The following is a 9,627-nucleotide window of genomic DNA, read 5'->3' as shown; positions in this document are numbered from 1 at the left end:
TAGCTTATTTTCAAAAAAAGCCCAACTTTCAACATTAACTGTCAATTAAAAACTATTGGTGCTATTTATTAGAAATTTGAAGTAGGTACTATTTCGATAAAACAATACTTAAAGATTATATTAGAAGCTTCAAAAGAAAAAAAATAGTTTGTAGCAATCTTTTTTGGTTTGTTACAGAAATGTCACATGGGGCTACAAGGGGTTAAATTGTTTTATATCTCAAGAATATTGTGTTCAAATTGTAGGTCTCTTGCAGCCAAATTGACCAAGTTCTGAGTATTTTAATACTTCCCTTAGGAACGTTTTAGTCTTTTAGTCCAGAGTTCAAAACTTTAAATCGTTATCCCCACAACTAATGTTATCAACGCCGGTGCTCCTCAAAACTACTTAACCGATTCTTTTGAAATTTGAAACACTATTTTTTTTACATATTTTTAGAGGTATCCCTGGAGAAATTTTCTCAATAAAATAATATTTATAAAAATCTATAAGTAAGGGTCGCTTTTGAGGAGTTTTTTTCAAGGGGTCTTTATTTTCGGGGTGCAAACTTGGGCAAACTTCTAAAATGCAAGTTTGTTCTACATATCCAGCAGTTCTATAATATATAGTTTATGCAATGTTGAGGCGTGTTCCGCTATTTTGAAAACACTAATGTTAAAAAAAACAACGAGAAAAGTGCAAATTTTTTAACCCCTCCGTATGAAAAAATAGAGTTGCATATACAATTATTTTTTTTTTAGAATATCATTCAATGTCATTCGATGTCCATATCAAAATTTTTCACCAAAATCACTTTGAAAATTCACTTTTTCTTAAATCGAAAAAAAAAATTCGTGTGTACCCAACAAATAGCCGTTTATTTATTTGTGAGGAGGAGCTTTTCATGGGAAAGGGATGCAACAAACAATAAAATTCGCATTTTCAGCCAGAAATAGACAAGAGTTTCACTCAAGTTCTTTCTGTTATTATTCATATATTTTAAAAACTCTTATAGTTTGATTTCCTTTAAGTATGAACTTTAAGTTCTGGGGGGGGGGGGCACGTGCCCCCGTGCCCCCCCCCCCTGGATCCGCCTATGAAAGTCCAAACCGTCAGACAATTTAATTGGCTGGAAAAAATTTTTTCCCAATACTTAAAAGAGAAAGTTCGAAAAAAAAAAATTGAAATTATTTCCTCAAAAAATCTTTTGAACAAATCTCTTTTCTTAACAATTTCCAGTATTTTGAATTTATAATTTCTAAACGATAAAATCATTAAGAGCAAGTACCTGCTACTCAGTTCACTTAATTTACTTAACAAAGTGGCAAAATAATGATTGAAGCTCATATCATGTTGGTATATGTTGATACTTTCAACCACAACCACATGCCAATCAGACCCGGATGCCAAAAATAATCTCGTAGATTTTTTTGAGATTGTAAATCAGTAGTAGGTTGATGTTGATAGTATATGTCTTGCATATAAGTATTTAGAAATGAAAATTATTTAAAACAAAAAAAAAATTAAACAAAACTGAAAAACTTTTAAAATTCTCAATGGTGGATATATAGAGACATAAAGATTTTATACTTCCAATTTTTATAGTTTTCCATCTCACAAATACGAAATTATTATATTGTTTCAAAATTTAGCTGACACATGAAAATTTATTATGTACTTACGCTTAACAATAACGTCTTTACTTTTAAAATATATGAAATTAAATTATAAATGAATAAAAAGGAATGCCTTTGGCATTGGATTTGAAATTTTATTGTCATTCGCTATGCTATTATTCGCCAAAAGAAAATTAAAAACAAAAAAAAAAAAAATAATACAAGAAACAAGAAAAAATCTGTATTATTTCATTTCTTTTGCTTCGTGTTTTCAGGGCCAATCTCAAAAACAAAAATTCCGATTTATACTTAAAAACGATTTTAAATCTTTTGAATATTTCCAAATATTATTTTTAGATACTCATCTTCTCACCATCATCTCTCTCTCAAAGGCCATGGCTTGTAATAATAATATTACTCCCGCTGCTATTATAAAAATCATCTATCAAATTGGATGCGATGATCTGGATGCTGTGATAAATGTTTGTGGGTAAAATTTGATGAAGCATGTAGGAATGTATGAATAATAATATAATTTGGTTGTTTTTAAAAATAATAACAACTTTGTTTTTTTTTTTTTTTTTAACAAAAATAATATATTTATTTTGGATACTATTACTACATTAATTTTTATATTTTTTATTTTATATTTTGTTACAAATATAGACTAAACTTATTTGGTAGATATTTATAAAGGTTAACATTAACTAATAAAATCAATTATATATAATTTATGTTTGTTTTGTGTTTGAATATCAAAAAGGTTACAGAATAATTAAGTGGCAAAACTTTGTTTGATTTTCATTTATTATCCACCAGTTGCTGGTTAAAAACAGACAAAAAAAGGTGACACGTTACAAATATTACAAATGAGAATTATAGGTACAAAATAAAATAAAGTTTTCAGTTCCAATTTTTCCATTTATTTAAGTTTTAGTTTTAGATAAAAAATTAAAAAAAACTCCTGATCGGAAAAGATTTTTCAGCTGCGTTTGAGCACTTCCGGTCTCATTAGAAAGTTCAATGCTTATATCAAAAGTACCATTTGTCTTAAAAACTAATTTGTGATATTAATCAATCTAAAAAACGGCGTCATCGGAAGCGTCAATTCATTTAAGGTAGAGATGGGTAGTTCCGGAGCCAAATAGTTCCTGGAACTAGTTCCTCACTCGGAACTAGTTCCACTCGTTCCACAAAATTAATTTAAACAGTTCCATCGTTCCGACACAGCCACACACAAAAGAAAGAAAGAAGAAGAGGAACAAGAAACAAAACGAAAGCGAACATGTCTCTGACTGTTTGAAATACACAATACACACACGCATGTCATAGAATTCTCATCCAAAGCCAACACACATGGATGCGAACGAGTTGAGCGTCAAAAATTCACAAACCAAAACCACAAATACACTCTTATCATGCTCATGGACATGGAACTACATTAATAGTTCCAGTTTCATGTCTTCCATCAGGAAAAAATTCTTGATAGTTCCGCGGAACTAGTTCCAGGAACTAGAAGGAAAAAATATTCAATATCATACTATTTCTTTTTTTGGTGCATTTTCCTAAAAAAAAACTCAAATTCTTGATAGTTCCGCGGAACTAGTTCCAGGAACTAGAAGAAAAATATATTCAATATCATACTATTTCTTTTTTTGGTGCATTTTCCTAAAAAAAACTCAAATTATTGATAGTTCCGCGGAACTAGTTCCAGGAACTAGAAGGAAAAAATATTCAATTCCATACTATTTCTTTTTTTGATACATTTTCCTAAAAAAAAACTCAAATTCTTGATAGTTCCGCGGAACTAGTTCCAGCAACTAGAAGAAAAATATATTCAATATCATACTATTTCTTTTTTTGGTGCATTTTCCTAAAAAAAACTCAAATTATTGATAGTTCCGCGGAACTAGTTCCAGGAACTAGAAGGAAAAAATATTCAATTCCATACTATTTCTTTTTTTGATACATTTTCCTGAAAAAAAAAAAAACTCAAATTATTGATAGTTCCGCGGAACTAGTTCCCGGAACTAGTTCCGACCGAAAAAAGAACCGTTCCATGTTCGTTCCGGCTTTGGAACTGTTTTGCGCATCTCTAATTTAAGGTTTGTTTGTTTAGTAGATTTTTTTTAAGGACCGTTACATGTTTTGACAACGGAATTCAATAGTACATTATGTAGGTACATAAATTACTCGAAAACTAATCAGAATAGTTATGACTTTGTATGGTAGGTATTTTGTGTTTTTCTTTTATTTATTTAAATTTCATTCAAAAGTAAACATTTGTATTTTGCGTTTTTCCAAAAATCTTATTTTCGTAAAAAATAAGTAAGAAAAAATATACAGTTCCCTCGAATTCATTACAGAATTCTACATTGTTAGCAGATTGATACTTTTTCATGCTTCTTTATATTAGGCGTGTTTTTTCTAATACTCAGTAGCTACTCATTTTTGATTTTATTCGCAAAACAATAATACAAATTACACAAGTAAGTATTTGTTTTTATTGTTTTTCGAATAAAATAAAAAAATGAGTAGCTACTGAGTTGTAGAAAAAACACGCCTATTAATTAACTGAGACATTTAATGTAAATGTAACAATTTTTTTTTTAAATTATGTGAGTTCATTTTAAGGTCAAGAATTATTGACTGAAAAAATATCATCTGCAAAATATTTAAGGGCTTAGTTTGGATTGATTGTGTTTGTTGTTTTCTAGTCCAATGAAATAACATTCTGACTTTTATAAAAAATTATGTAGTATAGATGAAAAGTGATTTTTTTTTTCACAAAAACGATTTGTCTAAAATAAAAGAAGAAAAACTTATGTCTCACACATTTCGTTTTACGATTAGTTAGCTTTTTGTAGATTTTTTTACTCAAAAGCTATAAGTTGTACAACAAAATAGGCAAAACTTAAACTATTGATAATTTTTTCATAATTTATTTTTCACTAATTGCTTGATAAAAATAATCACTTTCCATGAAATTAATAACATAAAAATGTAAAAACCCATTTAAAAAAATTTTTTTTTTTTAGAAATATTGTTGGACAAATGCAATTTGTGTTCAATTAAAAATCATAAATTTAGTTTTTAAAAACAAGTTTCTCAATGTTCACTAGAATAAATTTTCAAAATTATTTAATCTAAATATTTTTCTTTTAAAGTAAAATTTTGGAAGGTATAATTCCTGGTTTGCTTTCGAGTTAGTTAGAAAAAAAAGAAGAAAGAATTTGATTTCAAATCATGAAACCAAGTAAAAATGTTTGGTTCCAAACAATGACATAACCTAACATAACAAACAAACCTTTTAAAGTGCCTTATTCTTTTTCAATGCAACAATTTAATTTAAAAATTAAAAGGAATAATAAAAAATTAATAAATTAGATCTGTCGTACCCTTACTAAGACGCCTTATTTTGGTGTGAGTTTTATACAGTGTCGGTAAACATCGACCAAAAAAAAATTAATAAATTTAAATTTTACATTAAATTTAAAAAAAAATAATAAAGTAAAAACTATGTACATTAGACATTTAAATAGATATAAAATAATAAATGATAACATTGTTTTGTCGATATTTAAAAATAAAAAAAAAAATATTGTTACAAAAATTGAAACGCAATAAAAAATGTTTGCCTATTTTTAACCTATTTTATTTTAATTAACATAATTCTTGGTAGTTTTATCAAGGATATTTTCATAATGAATTGAGTTTAAGAATTGCCATTTCCGTATACGTTCCTTATGAAATATATTTTTATAACAAATAAACTGGATGTTTATCTATACAATTTTAAATTTTATTTTATATTGCTAGTTTAAATTGAATAAAGACGAATTTGTTTCCCGTAAAATATACAAGAGCTCTATTCTGCTATTCATTAAAGTTATTTTGAAAACTCTTTTTAATTCTATAAAGACTTTTAAAAGTCTCATCGAAGTTCTTAATATTTTAAAATGTTAAAAGTTTATTGAGTTTGTTTAAAGTTTTACCTATTTGAATATTTTATATTTGGTGTTAAAATTTAAATAATGGTATAATTTCATGCTTCCTTGCTTACAAGTCTTAAAGATGGTAAAAAGATTGAAAGCAAAGAAAAGATTTGATAATCTCTCTTTTTTTAATGGATAGCAGAATAGAGCTACAAGTGTTAAGTTTGTTTTTCTTAAAAATAATTTACAACAATTTCAAATTGTTTACCTTTTAATTTACACAACAATCAAACACAATTCCATATACTATAATTACGTTCTTTCTCTTCGTCACTTTCAATTTGTGCATAATCGATTTCCAGGTACTCTTTCCCACCGAAATTCACCTTTCTGTCTGTAAACTTTTTAATATAACTCACATGCGCTGGTCTCTCATCTCCATCTATATTAATTTTATACGATATGCTGGTAATTCTCTCCGTAACTACACCCTTCTTCCATCTAACTTGAGTCTTTTTGTAATGTTCAGCATACATAACAACATCACCGATTTCAAATTGTCGTACTTTCAAACATGATTTGGGTTGTTTTGGAACGTCTGGTACCTCTTCTTCAGGTTCTTCTTCTTCGATTTCTTTTTCACAAACTTCTAATTCAGCTGCTCCTTCTTGTGTATTAAGGAAAGTATCGTCTTTGGAGAGTTTCCTTCGAATACGACGAATAACAACCTTCTTCTTAGCTTTTCTCTTTTTCTTTGGAGCAGCTTCGGCTTCAGTTGTTTCAGATGGGCTGGTTTCTTTGTTGCCTTGTTCATCTTCTAATCTCTGAAGTTCTTCGACACTTTGTTGACCAGGAAGATTGAATTTAACAGCAATGGCATCTTTTGGAACGTTGGCTGGTAGAGGTTCCTCAGCTTCGACACCAGGCGATGTTTCACCAGAATTCTCATTTTTAGCAGTTTGTACTGTTTTTACAGCCTTAACAGTTAAAGCTTCAGTGGTCTTCTTTGTTTGAACAGGAGTAACATTTTTGTTAGTTTTGGATGCATCAACTTTAGCACTTGCTGGTGATGCTACCGGAATTTTAGCTGACGATGTTGGTGTATTTGTTTTCTTGACAGGAATTCCAGATTTAGCAGCCTGTGGTGATGGTTTAGATTTTGCAGCTTGTGGCTTTGGAACTTCAACTTTGGAACCTGGTATAACCATTTTAAGCTTTTGTTGTAGAAAGACAGGTTGTTCAATTTTAATAGGTTTCACTATGGTCAAAGGTTTAGGGGCTAAAACAGCTATCACTTTAGAAAGATCTATGGGAGCAGTCGTAGCCGTCGGTGAATCTAATTTGTCGGTTGCCTTCATTGTGGAATTGTCTGATGGTACTGTTGTAGTTTCAGGTGAGCTTAATTTATCTGCACTGGTTTCTGTAGGTTTATCGGATTCAATTACTTTTGGAGACGATTGATGGAGCAAATCATCATCCAATCTGGAACTTGCAGCTGGATCTGATATGGCTTCAGATGTCCTCGATGTGTCTTCACTGATTTCTGCAGGTTTATCTGATTCAGTAGATTCTTGAAGTGACTCACTTTTCAAGGCAGAACTATCTTCTAATGCAGCTGGAGCACTTTCAGGGGTATTAACACTTTCTTCTAACTTTGTAACAGCTTCAGCTTGAGGAATTTCAGAGTTCACTTTCGATTTAAGTTCAGGAGCAGGTGTTAAAATTGGCACATCAGATAATAAATCGGCAATGTGTGGTTCTTGATTTATAACTGCAGAGACATTCGTTGCTTCAAGTGTTGTTGACTCCACAATCACTGGAGATTCCTTGATTGTCTCCTGATTTGATTGAGGTAGGGTAACAGATGCGGTGGTGTCAGAAGATTTATTTTCTTCCAATATTTTTGTAGAATTCTCTTTCGGTGAAGATGGTTTGTCTTCAGTAGGTCTAAAAACTGGTTCAACCTTTTCTGTTATTGGCGAAGAAGGTTTATCTTCACTAGGACTAGCTGTTTTGACATTTGTTTCTTTCGGCGAAGAAGATTTTTCTTTGGTTGCTTCAACTTTTTCTGTTTTCGGTGAAGCAGACTTGTCTTCGGTGGAAGTTGAATTTATTTTGACCTTTTCTGTTTTCGGCGAAGAAGATTTTTCTTCAGTTGGACTAGATGTTGCTTCAACCTTTTCAATTTTCGGTGAAGCAGACTTGTCTTCGGTGGAAGTTGAAATTATTTTGACCTTTTCTGTTTTCGGTGAAGAAGATTTGTCTGCAGCGGTAGGACTAGATGTTGCTTCAACCTTTTCTGTTTTCGAAGAAGAATTTGTTCTTGCCTTGCGACTTGAAATAACCTTTGGTTTTTCACTAGTCTTCACCTTGGTCCGAGTTGTTTGTTTCACCAAAGTGCCAGAATCTGAAGGTCGACGTTGCGTTTTTAATTCTACAGGTATCGAAGATTGCTCATCAGCAGATATTTGATTTATTTCAACTGCTGCTATCGAAGCTCTCCTGCTGTCTTTTTTAAGAACTTTTTTAGTTTTTACAATTTTAGTTTTCGGGGTTTCAGAAATTGTTGTAGTGGGAGGAGCTTCAACATCGTCAGCTTTCGATGGGTCCTGATGGGTTTCTGATGTCTTTTGAAATTCACTCACGACAACGTTCGAATTGTCACTTGTTTCAGGTGCAATCTGAATATCAGTTGCAGTTTTAATTTGTTGCTTTTTATCAGATTCTTGATTATTATTTTGAATTGATTTTTCTTCTTCCTTAGGAGGAACTTGTTGGTTTTCATCTTTACTTGGTTCCGGTAACTTCTGATCTTCACTTGATAAAACCTTTGGAGAATCCGGAATCTCAGTTGGAACTTCTTCGATAACTTTATTTTCAATTATCGGCGAAGTTATAACGTCCAAAGTTGTCTTAGGTATTTCCGTTTCATCGTCTTCACTAAATACGCTTCTCCGACGGATTTTACGAACAAAACGAAATCTTACTGGCCCCTCATCGGGCTTAGATGATGGAGTAGATTCATTTTGTTCATCTAAACTTTGTTCGGTGCTATATTGTTTCAAAACTCCCTTAACTTCACTAAGGGCGCTTGATATACTCGCGCGTAATTTATTCAAACGTTCTATCGGATCTTCAATTTGATCTTCATCATTAACATTATCAGATCTAGTGAGTTTGCGAGATCTCCGAGTTCGAGCACTTCTTGAACTAACCTTCTGATCATTATTATCACTATTCACAACTTTATCGACAAGTTGCGAATCATTAGAATTTTTATTGGCCTTATCCGAATTCGCAATTATTTCGCGAATATTTTCGCCACTATTTTGATGCTTTATCACCGTCATATCTTCAACGATATTATTATTTGAGTATTCACTAATATTTGCATCAATGTTATTTATTGAATTATTTTCAAAATTATCTTTCGAATTGTCGACGAATTCGCTAGGCGTTTCCGTTGAATTAATATTACTAGTAGTCGTCGGAGGTGGCGACGGCGAAACCTTTCCCGTTGGCGGACTATCGGTGTCTACGGTGTGATTTTGCACGATCACCAAATCCGTGCTGTTTTCGTGTTCGCGGTCGCGATTAACATCGACATTGAATTCTTGCACACTGTTTACGCCATTACTAACAACACTATTTATAGAATTATTTAGATCGTCACTAACTTTGTCGTCGGTGGTGGAGGAACGTTCATTACTTATAGCCTGATGGCCATTATCCAAACATCGATCTTGCGTCATAATAGATACGTTTGCGTTGTTTGCCTTGAAAGAGTCCGCTTCCGCTGTGGCCAGTTCGGTAATGTTGGGGTTTCTGAGCGCCACCAACGATGACTCCGACGGTGGTGGCGAAGATGTATTCGCCTCAGGCGTGGGCATTCCCAAAAATTGACCTATATTTGGTGTATATCGATAAATATATAAGTCACAAGGACATACGATTTACAACTAGAAACACGCTCGAAAAAAACCTCAAAAAAAAAAAAGATAGAGGATTTCTAAGTTATGTCTTTTCAATTGTTTTTAATTTCGCGACTAAACTAATTCAAATCATTGATGGATATCTGGGCTAACTGCTCTTGCTCT

General features: G+C 31.7%; 1 protein-coding gene and 1 long non-coding RNA gene across 2 annotated transcripts; one reads left to right on the top strand and one right to left on the bottom strand.

The window, feature by feature from the left end:
• The first annotated feature begins 2,577 nt into the window (after positions 1–2,577).
• On the top strand, positions 2,578–3,890 carry LOC129912719 (uncharacterized). Its single transcript, XR_008771888.1, has 2 exons — positions 2,578–2,713; positions 3,701–3,890. It is a non-coding gene; the product is annotated as an uncharacterized LOC129912719 (long non-coding RNA).
• Positions 3,891–4,834: 944 nt separating this feature from the next.
• Positions 4,835–9,506, bottom strand: LOC129912696 (mucin-2). The gene has a single exon (XM_055991058.1). The coding sequence runs from the start codon at positions 9,418–9,420 to the stop codon at positions 5,818–5,820; it is 3,603 nt and encodes a 1,200-aa protein (XP_055847033.1). The 5' UTR covers positions 9,421–9,506; the 3' UTR covers positions 4,835–5,817.
• Between the last annotated feature and the right edge of the window lie 121 nt (positions 9,507–9,627).

Source organism: Episyrphus balteatus, chromosome 2, assembly GCF_945859705.1.
Source record: "Episyrphus balteatus chromosome 2, idEpiBalt1.1, whole genome shotgun sequence".
NCBI lineage: Eukaryota > Metazoa > Arthropoda > Insecta > Diptera > Syrphidae > Episyrphus > Episyrphus balteatus.
This window is presented reverse-complemented; position numbering and strand designations above follow the sequence as displayed.

Coding starts and splice junctions, on each gene's coding strand:
- LOC129912696 (XM_055991058.1), bottom strand. CDS start 9,420: ATGCCCACGCCTGAGGCGAATACATCTTCGCCACCACCGTCGGAGTCA.